Source organism: Chlamydotis macqueenii, chromosome 3 (assembly GCF_036417535.1).
Source record: "Chlamydotis macqueenii isolate bChlMac1 chromosome 3, bChlMac1.mat, whole genome shotgun sequence".
Classification (NCBI taxonomy): Eukaryota; Metazoa; Chordata; class Aves; order Otidiformes; family Otididae; genus Chlamydotis; species Chlamydotis macqueenii.
The window spans coordinates 15,840,491-15,852,543 of record NC_141558.1 but is presented as its reverse complement, the minus strand read 5'-3'; the positions used below and the strand labels follow the sequence as shown (position 1 = coordinate 15,852,543).

The 12,053-nt window shown below is 36.5% G+C and overlaps 1 protein-coding gene across 1 annotated transcript in view; it reads right to left on the bottom strand.

Moving 5' to 3' along the window:
* NOL10 (nucleolar protein 10) overlaps positions 1–12,053 on the bottom strand; it is a 52,860-nt gene that overhangs the window by 36,515 nt on the left and 4,292 nt on the right. Inside the window, exons 6-12 of the mRNA XM_086745155.1 lie at positions 8,749–8,885; positions 7,933–7,998; positions 6,428–6,488; positions 5,817–5,902; positions 5,377–5,455; positions 4,051–4,200; positions 1,719–1,785 (exon numbers count right to left, since the gene is read on the bottom strand). Coding sequence (XP_086601281.1) covers positions 1,719–1,785; positions 4,051–4,200; positions 5,377–5,455; positions 5,817–5,902; positions 6,428–6,488; positions 7,933–7,998; positions 8,749–8,885 — 646 coding nt within the window. The remainder of the gene's footprint in view (positions 1–1,718; positions 1,786–4,050; positions 4,201–5,376; positions 5,456–5,816; positions 5,903–6,427; positions 6,489–7,932; positions 7,999–8,748; positions 8,886–12,053) is intronic.

The window sequence follows — 12,053 nt, the reverse complement described above, 5'->3', positions numbered from 1 at the left end:
TTGACTGGTTATGACCCGAGCAACCTCATCAAGACTTTGAAGCTGGATCTAACTTCAAGTTTGGGCCTGCTTTGAGTAGGAAATATATGACTCCCAAAAGTACCTTCCAACTTAAATTATGCTAAGATTCTACATTGCCAAACAACTTACTTCTGTTTTACTCCCTGTCATGGGCCCTTCATTATTAATGCTGCATGGATGTTAATTCACATCTGTGTTCTCTTTTGGATAAGATCAATAAGCTCAAAGGGGAAACCTGGATGAAATACTAAAGAAAATTCACTCCAATGACCTCTCTCTGAAGCCACTATGCATGAAAGAAGATCAGGTTTATCTGCTTCCGTGTTGCACAGCCCACACTTCTACCACACAGTTATTCTCAAATATCCCAAAAGGAAGTCATACATCAAACCAGGGCACACGAGATGTACCCTCAGTGCCACGCTATAAAGTCCCTGTTTTGGCAGGCTTCAATTCTTTGATCTGGGAAAAACAAATATATGGAACACAAATAAAAATGGTACTGATGTCTTTTTGAGGGCTCAGAAAAACCTATCCCGATTCCTAAGTAGTGAAACACCAGTCTGTTTCAGAGGGGGCTAAACCTGAGCAGCATGGAAAAAAGTTAGTATTTTCATCAGTAAGGTCCTGCAGACCATTACAGTTTTGCTGCTGCATAAGGTCAAAAATGCCCATCATCTCAGTAGGGATCAGCATTCAAGTGCTCATCTTGCCAAAAAAAAAAAAAAAAAAAAAAAAAAAAAAAAAGACACATTCTTAACTGAAGTTGGCAGAAAATACAAGATAAGTTTTAACTCGTTAGAAATCTCAAACTCACTTATCTACAATCTTGAATTTGAGCTACTAGTATGAATCAAAGTCCAAATCACTGTCTTCACTGCTACTTCTCTGTAAAATGAAGATAATAGCAGAATTTGCAACATAGGCATTCTCTGCATCAAGAATTTTGTCCTGTGCTAGGATTGCCCTAATTTTTATTTAGTCTTTTTCAGTACTGCTTTTAAAAAGGAAGTAGGTGTCACATACTAGGTAAGAACTAAGTAAGTCGGATAAAACAGGGAAAATTAAGGGCTGTTGCAATCTGAGATACACCCAAAGCACATGTACACGTACAAGCACCATCCCTCAGTTTTTACCTCTAAACACAACATTATGTTTAGAGATGTAACACAGCAAATCTAAAAACAGTCGCAAAAGGTATGCAAATCTGTGCACTCAGGAATCTACACTTAACACCAAAGTATTCAACCTCAGGAAGGGCACAGTAAGTGCTGTATTTGATCTTTCCTTGTTTTAGACAGTTGTAAACACTTGTAAAAATTTGTAAACTTACTGTAAAGATATTCCTAGCTCAGAAAGCAAGCTCTACTTCATCTGGGACTTAGCTGAGACAAAAGGCCAAAACTCCTATTCTTATGAAACAGAACACTTCAGATATTTCAAAGGGCAAAAGAGGTCAATCACTCAATAGGCAGCACAGCAGCTCCTAACTGCAAAGAGGCTCCAATCTGACACAGATGCAGAGGAAACAATGACACTAACTGACAAGTAAGCATTTTTTCCTACCTCTGTCATAAGCAGGAATGTGGACCTAGTTTGTATCACCTAACAAAAAAAAAAATAAATCCTAGCTTGGGTTAACACAAGCTTTCCCTTTTGAACTTACTCTGTCATTAATATATCTGTCATTAACATACCTGAATTTGGATACAGGCAGACATCATTGATATCATGATCTGGCTCCATTGAAGTAAATATCTTCCCCTGAAATTGTAGGAAGGAAATATATTATAAAGAACTCCAAAGAATGTAATTAAATCTAGTAAATTTAAACATTAAGAATAGCCATTATAAAAACTAAAAAATATGATGAAATAAAGATGGAACTGATTTTGCAGAACAATAAAATGTTGTTAAAGTATCTGAACATAATACAAGGAAGTCAATATTGTATTTTGTCTCTGATCCAAGCTCTTATAAGAAAATGTAGCCTACTGGTTATTGAAGACAAGCAATGTACAGTGGCACTTCTAATTTCTCAGCTCACACGTCTGTGTTGAAAATGTGTGTGTCAGATTTGTTTTATTTTATTTTATGCAAAATAGGGGGTGAGGTCCACAAGCTCCTGGCACATTGTGAGTGTAACCCTCCTTTTGTTCAAGTCTGAATATAGCAGTTTCAAATAATTTTATTTTGGTAAGTATCATTAGCTGAAATGATGGATTGGGAGTGGAATTTGATTCTGCAGCTTGGTTCCTCCACCGTGCTGATGTCTACATAAAATGAAATATAGCTCAGCACTCCGTGATTTACAAACTCAGTATTAAAGAGGTCTTAATATAAAAGTAGTAAAAGCATCCAGTAGTATCTAGCTTAGATCAGAGTTGAAGTTATAAAGGTTATTTAAGAAAAAGGTAAAAGCAGGAAACAACATTCTCAAAAAAAAAAAAATTGGAAGAGAGTCTGAAAAACCCAGACAAAATACAGGTGCTCTTATAAGCCAAGACCCAAGACAGCCAGTAAAGGAAAAGTCTCTAAGGACTTGGGCCACAGAATCTGAAGCATGAGAGTACATGCCTACACGGTTCTAAATGAGGGACAGGAATAGAGCAAATTTTGATCCTATTTCTCCTTTTTCTTTCCCTGCAGCAATCCCACCTACCTTTCTGGGCCCTTCCTTTCCCTCCCAGTTACATGCTGTTACCCCACCCACCTCTGGTCTCTCCCCGATGATTAATAAGAGTCCTCCCCACCCTGGTCTTAGCAGACAAAAGCCTCATGCTCCCCACCCCAAGGCACGTCTCAGCATGGGGCTATTCTGGTATCAAAGCCATATGCTCTCCACCCCACAGTCTGCCTCTGCAGTTGGTTTCCAGCCAGAGATACTCAGGAACCAACATCTGGGAGAGGGGGAGCCAGCTGGAACATACTCTAGGAAAGCATCCAAAGCTATCTTTGCCTTCCAGCAGTAAGAAATCCTCCCTTTTCCCACTGCAGAGGCCACCTGACAAACCTTACAGTGTTTCATTCTCTAAGAGGGAAATACATATACCTAGGAAAAATGGAAAGAAGCCACTGCAGATGTTTTAAATAATAACCAATAATTTATTTGTTCTTTTAAACAATAAAAAATAACTGCAGAGGAGCTTACAAAAAACTGTTTCTGATCACAGAAGAAATAAGAGGCTGTTGAAAGTTCATGAAGAAGCACAACAATAGAGAAATGACTGCCTGAAATAGAAAAAAGTGCCTCTAAACTGCTATAACTGCTCTTGATAGGCTTCACACTAAAGCTAGAAAAGCATAGATGGAGCATGTTTTTCAGAAGGAATACAATGACTAAACATAGCCTCTCTAATCAAACAACGCTACATCTATGGGGTAATATTTTGTGCAAGCTTCACTGATAGGAAAAAGAACAGCACATTATAATGAAACAGTGTTATGAAAATTAGAGATTTAAATTTCACTTAAGAGGATAAAGACATTGCCTACTGCAACATAATCCATTCATACTGCATAATACACATTGTTATCCGGATCTAGGCATAGTATCTGCTTCAATATCCAAACAGGTTTCTCTCAAAATAAGCAGCACCTAATTTTAATAGGTTATAAGCTAACTGATCTGTCTTTGAAGTTAGCCATTCTTTGAGCTGGGAATTGGAATGACTATGATGAAAAATCGTAACTGAACGTGTATAAGCACCCTGTGAGAAACACACAAACCAGGGCAATGGCTGAGATACTACTTTTTATGCTTAAAACTTTCTACTGAAAGAAGCATCTTAGGCAGACATGTACAAGCAGGCAAAAAAATACCTAAGACTGTATCTTTATACCTGTCAGGCTGTTGAATAACTTCCCAGATGTTGGGTTTATTTAGTCAGACAGGACAAAATGCTATGTAAATTAGGACACATTAAAAACCCAACTTCCTATACTGAGTGGCAGCTTTATTATTCAAGCTGCATTAAAAAAAAAAAATAAAATCTGAACATAAAAAAATCTCAACATAAAAACACTTACCGTATCTTTGTTCCACATTTTTATGATTCGAGAATCTGCAGAGATAATTAAATCCAACTGACGCTGAAACTGAATTGACTTAATAGGCAGGCCATAGTGGTGATCTTTGACTATTAATGGATTACTAGACCGGAGATCATATAATAAAACCTTGAAAATTGAGAGACAGATTAAATTTACAATACTGCAAGATCCAGAGGAAGTCAGACACACCAGATCTTCAGTAAAGACTTAACTAAACTTGAGATTTTTTTACTTGAATACAAGGATAGGATTTACATAAAAGAAATAATTTTAAATTCTGAAAATAGCTTATTAAGTGAGTCCATTTTATTCTGTCAGTAAATTTTAACTTTAGCATGCTTCAGTCTAGAAAAACTAAGAGCAAATTTAAGAGCTCACCATCTTTCTAAAGTCTTCTGAATTTCTATAAAAAAATGAACCATTTTCCAGGCTCTTAGTATTTCTTAGTTACTAATATTTGACTTTCAGATTCTTGTGCTGTTCTTACAAGATTTAAATTTTCAGACTCCCTTCCACATTCACTGAGTATCACTTTCACTCAGTGAAACACCACAGAATGCAACTTCTAATGTTAAGGAAAGTAGAAAGCATAGGCCCTGACTTCCAGAAACCTCCCTGGAACTTGAGAAAGACCTTAAATCTTTCACCCACAAAGTGTGAACACTAACAATTTTTGGGAAAAGGTATTATCAGTTTGTTTAATAAAAAAAAAATGATCTCCAATAATGTATACTAACATTATCGCAAATACAACTCTTACATAGATATCGGCTCTTGAACAAGTTGCTGTTTTCTACACCTATGAAAAGACTGATGATGGCAGAAAAAAAAAAACCCCATACTTTACAAATATGATGGCAATAATGAATAAATGAATTCAAATGATCCCTTACAGAAAAATACGATAAAACAATAGTTGAAAAACTTTTAGACAATAGCAAAAACAATAGTTGAAAGACTTTTCCTTCTTCCACCATCAAGATAAGGAAGAGCATAAATGTTGCATTGAGATGTTACTGATAGAGTCTTAAAAAGCAGCAACTTCCCCACATACTTGACTCTTAAGTTATAAGAATACTGTAGAATTTGAAGTTATATGGTACGCAGGTTGTGACGATTTTAAGTGGTCCCTACCATATTCCGAAGAGCAAGACCATTTGACAAAATTAATCTGCACTTTAAGAATGACTATGATTACTCTAGACATGTAATTTATACTCTTATAAATACCTGTATTAATACATATTTACTTTACAATAAGCGCACTCAATGTATGACAGACTTGGATGAAGTTAAGTCTACCTGCCCAGTAGATGTTCCAACAGCCATATTCAAAGCTCCATCAAATTTCAGTGCTGAAACGGACGGTAAACCCTCTATCCTGAAAAGCATAATCCTTATAGTCAGATATTCTTTCCATAAAGGCTGCAAATAATTTTTTAGATGTTAAAAATAGCTAAGATAATTAATGTAAGTTAATTTACAGGTATCACTCAGAAATACTACTTCAAAAAGTTGCATTGTTTACATTCACAACTTGTGGTTGTATAGAAAATTAGCCACTGCTACTCAGATCAATAACAAAGAGACTCCTTTATGACTAAGAAAACTCATTATTCACACTAACAACGAGAAGAGACCATCACGGGCAGGCCATTCTAATGCAAAGTGGGATTTGTTTCTAAAAGCAAAACTTCCAAAAACCCCGAAGAACACACTTTGAGAAGGTAGCCTTTACTCACTCTGTGTCTGCTGTCACACTGCTTAAAGCACAGTCCAACAGCCCAACTCGATTTCTAGTTCTAGGATCCCAGCACTCCACTTTACCCTAAACAGTTTAGAAAATACGTTTCAAACTTATGCAACAGATGTCTGGTATTCTGAAAATGTTTAAATAAAATTACAAATTATTTAATCTATGCATAATTAATCAAGTTTCCTAGATTGACATGAGTTGTTCTAATAATGGCATACAAACTCCATACATTTCAGTTACACTTAAAAAAAAAAAATCATTAAAAATCTGGATCAAAATCATTAACACTAAATTTCCAAAGATTAATAGGGTACACATCCTAGCTAATTTCTACAGATGGCTACATTGTAAAGCAAGATAACATTATTTTCTGTCCCATCTGCATAATTTCAAGCATCTCAGCTTGAGAAATTATATATGCACTATGCTCTAAAAAGTCCTCTTGTTTACCTGATCTATACTTAACACAACAAATGAGATGAAATTAATTAGTTAGGTTCCTGTCATGATTTCTTCTTATCCTCATGCAAACTAACATAAAAAAAAAAAAGAAACCAACACTAGTGTCCTTTTTATAAAAGGAATGCAAGCATTTACCTCAACCGTCCCCATAGCAAACAGGAAGTGTACAGGATTTATGTCACAGACATTACTCTCTCTAAAACAGAAAAAGAAACAAGTTTAATGACCTCAGAATTACCTAACATATGAACAACCAAAAAGATTTCTGTAATAAGGTACACCACTGTTCAGCCTGGAAAAGCAAAAGCTGGAGGGAAGGACAGATGGCCACCTAACAGCAACTTTCCATACTTAACAGGAATCAAGAATTTGGAGCCATCAGAGACGATGCTGATTACTTGAAACAGGCAAGATTCCAGCTAGGCATGAGGATAATATTTTTATGACATGCAGATAATTAAGCACTGGAACAGGTTCCCTGTAGAGGCTGTGGAACTTCAAACCTCGGAGTTTTCAAGACTCCCTGGGTCTTGAAACACTTGAGTTTGACCATGCCTTAAGCAGGAGGCTGGGCTGGGCTCTGAGGTTCTTTCCAACCTGAATGATTCTGTGTTTCCTCTGCCCATACTCATCACTTACCATCAAGTCTTGCCATATCACTTTGCTCCAAAACATTCTTAAACAACTCAATTATGTCAAAAGGTGTTCCTGCTTACTCATGTTCTGAAGCTGACATCTCCAACATATTCTGGTGAATGGCCTGTCTTCTTTCCCTGCCCCAAGTGTTCTGTTTCTCAACAAGGGCCTCCAGGAGCCCTGTATTTCTACAGTAATTCTTCCAAAGTACAGATATTTCTCTCTACACTGCTCATCCCAGCGCCTTCCACCTTCTTCCATTCAAAGCCTTCCACCTCAAACTCTGTAAATCATCCAGCTCCCCTACCCTCACAATCTTCACAAAACTTCAAGTCACATCTCCCTAATTTAGATTTTACACAAGACCCTTCACCCTCTCATTCCAGGATCTTCCCCCTTTTTTTTTGCTGCTGGTCAGTTTCTGTATTGTGCCTGCCCAAATATTTATTTGTCCATTAAGCTATCCTACCCACTGAGCACCAGCTGTTGCCCACCAACTAGCCACTTTATCTAGTCAAGTCTCTTCTCATCTGCTTCTCCCCACATAAAAGAAGCCCAGCTCCTGCTCTGGTAGGCTTTTCAAAGGAAGCAGACACATGCTGCAGATACAAAAATTCTCTTTGGGCTACTCTGAGAGTAGAAGGACAAAGACATGTCTGGGAAAGTACATACCCTGTGGGTAGATCTCTATATGATGGCTAAATTGAGCAATAATGGCACAGTTTTAATGAAATGCTCTTAAGATCAAGTTATATAATACCTATTACAAGTCTATATTATGCAATTTTAAAATATTCACAAAAGAAAACTCAATTAAAACATAAAAACTAGAACAAAGAACTACAGAACATAAAATGAGGCTCAGACTCGGCATATGTTCCTTTTCAACTCTACAACGCGTTTGGGCAGTATTTAGATACAGTACCGACAGCGAGCATGCTAGTAGTTTGCTTCCACCTGGTGGAAAGAAGACAGATAGATGTCATGCATTACAGATAACTTACGAGGCATCCGTTTGCAGAGAGTTGAGAAACCTTCCTTGTTCCAGATTTAGCCTGTATACTTCAGAACTACAAAGGAAAAATCCAAAATTACTCCTTTCTCTTATAAATACTGAAAAACATTGTTATAAGTTAGGATGATTTATAAAGATTCTTGCGGGCAGCCTAATTTTACGAAATATACAATTTTCAGAATTCACATTCTAAAGCACAAGACATATCTATCCTTCAGGGTAAAAAATACTGAGGAAAATGTGTATGTTCACCAAAAGTATTTATTATATTGAAATATTGTACCAGTTATTCTTTTTCCAGGGAAAAGATGCATTAATTCCTTTCTCTAAGATCTTTTAATTTTCTACGTTACATCTTGAATTTTACCTATAATAAAAATAAAATGAGGTCTTCCAACAAAATGTATTCTCACAAACTCTAACTATTTTATGCGATCTGACTCACTTCAACAGCAACAAAACACAAACCAGGATACAACAAGTTATGAAAACTTTTAATTTTTCTTACTTGAATGCTAATAACTTCTTAAAACCACACACTGAATTGCACTTTTATAACAAATTTGCAAATCCATGATATACCTGGTTTAAGAATCAAAGAAATAAAAGTCTCAAAACACTACAGGAAACTGAATTAATCTTAGTCTTCCCACATTTTCCACTCTTCACAAACAGTCTCCACTATTAACTGGTAAGGAATTGTCACTTCTTCCAATTTTTAATTTTCATGGTATTCTAATGTTCATTTTATTTTTGGAAAACACTGCTAACAAAAGTGAAACAAAATAATCCACACAATCAATACCTTGCTCCTACAAAATACAGGTCACACGATGGATAGTGATAAGAGAAATCTCTTCCAAATTTTGGTATTCTCGTCTTGTAGTAATGTCCATGTTGTGAATGAAACTCCACAAACCTGCCACACTCTAAGAAGACAATCTGAAAATAAAACAGAAAGCACTGATACATATGGAAGCAGATGACAATCCCCTCAAGTTGTCTTACAACGCAAACTCTAGTGGTTGGTTTTTTTTTTTTCTAAGCTCACACAGGTTTATCACAACTTCTATTAAAATAGGTAGAATTAACTACTGCTTCATCATTCTTGCTAGCCACAAAGACTTTTATTAATAAGCATTAAATTAATATTCACAAGACACCCTGAAAATCACTCTGCAACCAGAAGTGGTATAGTCACCTCTGTGTTACGCTGAACCCAAATTAACACCTGTACTTCTTTTAGACACCAGAGTTAATGATTTCTTCCAGGTACAGTGCCATGCAGACACCAGTATGTCAGTAGGTACTAAGCACACAACTATATATCCTGACGCACAGTAATGTTCCAATAAGTGACACCAACAACCCTTGTGCATTTTGTTTTTGTTTGCCAACTGACTAAGTACACTGTTTCTTTCTGAAACTTAGACAAACATCTCAGTCCTGGAATGGCCCACAGAGAGGCATTACCAGAAGGCTAGATCTAGACTAGTAAATCTAATAGGCCAGAACCTGCCCCTGTAGTCCTGATGGCAAATTAACACAGCACAACTCACATCCGCATGAAGAAATTCTGCCCACTCCGAACAGAGACAGCACCATCCACACAATCCCTTACACTCATGCTGTACCTCAAACCGTGCCCAGGCACTGTGTGATGGAGGAACAGTTGGCCTGGCCCAAATTCATGCCACGATGCATGCAAACAATTAAATTATATGGATAATCACAGGCTAACTCCTTGACTCTAAGCCTCATCCCTATTTAGCTTAGATTAGAAAAGTTTAGTTCAGAGTATGTATAGTCCAGGCATCTTCTAAAAGCAGTAGATAATGAAGATTTTAAATTTCCTACTGCTGCACTACATTGTTGGCAGTGCAAGTAAGGATGAGAAGCTAAAGGAGAGGTGAGGTACAAAAGTTATTTTCAATCTGCCATTTTTATTTATATATCTGTATATTTCTCCCTTATGAGACACGAAGAAAGTACTGACCTGCGCAGTACTTCGTGTCTATTTATCATTAAATTCCCCCCTTACTTATGCTTTTTGCGATATCAGAAACCCTAGTGTTCCAAGTGTTATTCACAGACTTTTTCACCTTGGTCCAAGACCAAACAGAGTATCATCTTTCAGAAGTGTAACTACAAGTTCATACGAGATTACAGATGCAGCCACACAGCTGATGTTATACAATGATGTTTTTTCATATACACACCAATCAATCCTTTGTGTGCCTAACGCCTTTATGCTTTTAACTGGAGGGTTACAACAAGCTGAGCTCTTTAAGTATCTTTTTGAAACAATGCCCAGATTAAATCTTTTCTCTGTCATCATTGCAAAAGAAGCAATGTCTGCATCTTCATGCAACACAGAAGCTAAATAAGCTACAAGAAGAACACAAAATTAAACCACACTTAACTTGCATTATCTTAGTTCACTACCAGAAAGTCATCAAAAACCTGTTACCAGGAAGACAGAAGGTGCAGTTTGCTTTCAATGAGAAAAGTGAATTTTCTTCTCATCCACTCTACCTCCAAGAAAATTTCAGTTTTTGATAGTTGCCAAAAGCAACCAAAAATATTCTTCTAATGATTGCCTTACCTCTAATAATTTTCTATTTTAAGATGAATTTCTACAATATTGGACTTGAAGATACTTGTGCCCTCTTTCATCAGCAGTGGATACAACTCACTGTAAATCATGTTTGTCTTTCCTTCATACTAAATTTATTTCAGTCACTACCAGAAAACTACCACCTTAGGGTAGCAAAAGCATAGCCACCAATGTGTGGCAAAAATACTAAGTAGGAATACATGTCTTTTTGCAAAAGGCTGTGGAAAAAAAAAAAAAAAAAAGAAAAAGATACACTCTCTCCTAAGTCTGAAACTTATTTCAAGTCTAAAACTTAAGAAAGCACAGAAGTGTAACTGGCCTTATGCATATCAATATGAATGAAAGTCAACAGTGTGCTCTCACAGTGAAAATCCAAATAAGCCTCAAAAGGTAACCTTACGAGGAGAGCAGGAGCAGACTGGGGAGAAGCTATTTTCCCTGCACTGCTAAGGCACGAGGCAGTGTGTCCAGTGTTGCCCCCCGCCCCAAATCAAGAGGCATATTGAGATCATCAAGAGGGCTACCAAGACAGACAAGTGGTAGGACACAAAACTTACAAAGAAAGGTTGGATGAATCTTAGCTTGTTTAGTCAGGCAAAGAGTGCTCTATAGGACAATCTAACAGCAGCCAACAACTGAAATGCAGTTACAAAAACGACAAGAGTCAAACTCTTTGCAGTAGCAACAGTGAAAATTTCAGATTTCCTGAGCAGAATAGACAGGAATGAAAAAAACTCTTTACGAGGAGGTAGCGCAGCATTGCAACAATTTATTCAGTGAATCTGTGGAACCTCCATGCTTGCAGTTTTTGATAGTCCTGTTCAAGCACTAAGTGACATCTGAAGGTCCCCTTTCAATCAATATTTTTATGGCTTGCCAATGAAATCAGCAAAATTAAATGCTTAAGTTTCATATTTAATTTGGAATGTAACACCTTGACGATCTGCAAATCAAAGTTTACAGGAAGAGGTAACATCTCTTCTCCAGCTGCAGCAGTTCATGTAATAAAACAGATGAACTTTCAAGCATAAAAACACTGTTCCAGGTGTTAAACAGAATTAAAAGCAGTATCCGTACTGGGCCTAAAAAATGGCTGATGGTCCTAAGAACTCAACTGTTTTCTCTAGGTATAGCACTTCATTGAAAAAAAAAAAAAAAAGCATTACTTCTCTCCACAATTTTTCCCTCATTCATACACTTATAATCATCACAGCTACAACAATGCTGACAAATCAGACTATTAACTTACCTAGGGTGTATTTGTGTATCACTTGTCACAAGGAATTGTGACTAAACGTTATCCTAGAAAGAATAACTAATTCCATTTTCACATTATTTTGTTTGTAAGATAGATCATTATTTGAAGTTTTTCTCTACTACAGACAAAAGACTTTAAAAGTGGTAAGGCAAATTATAATACAAAAAGACAATGAAAACAAGCAACAATACTTATCCTGTTTGCTTTTTAAAAAAATCCAAAAACTTTTCTGTTC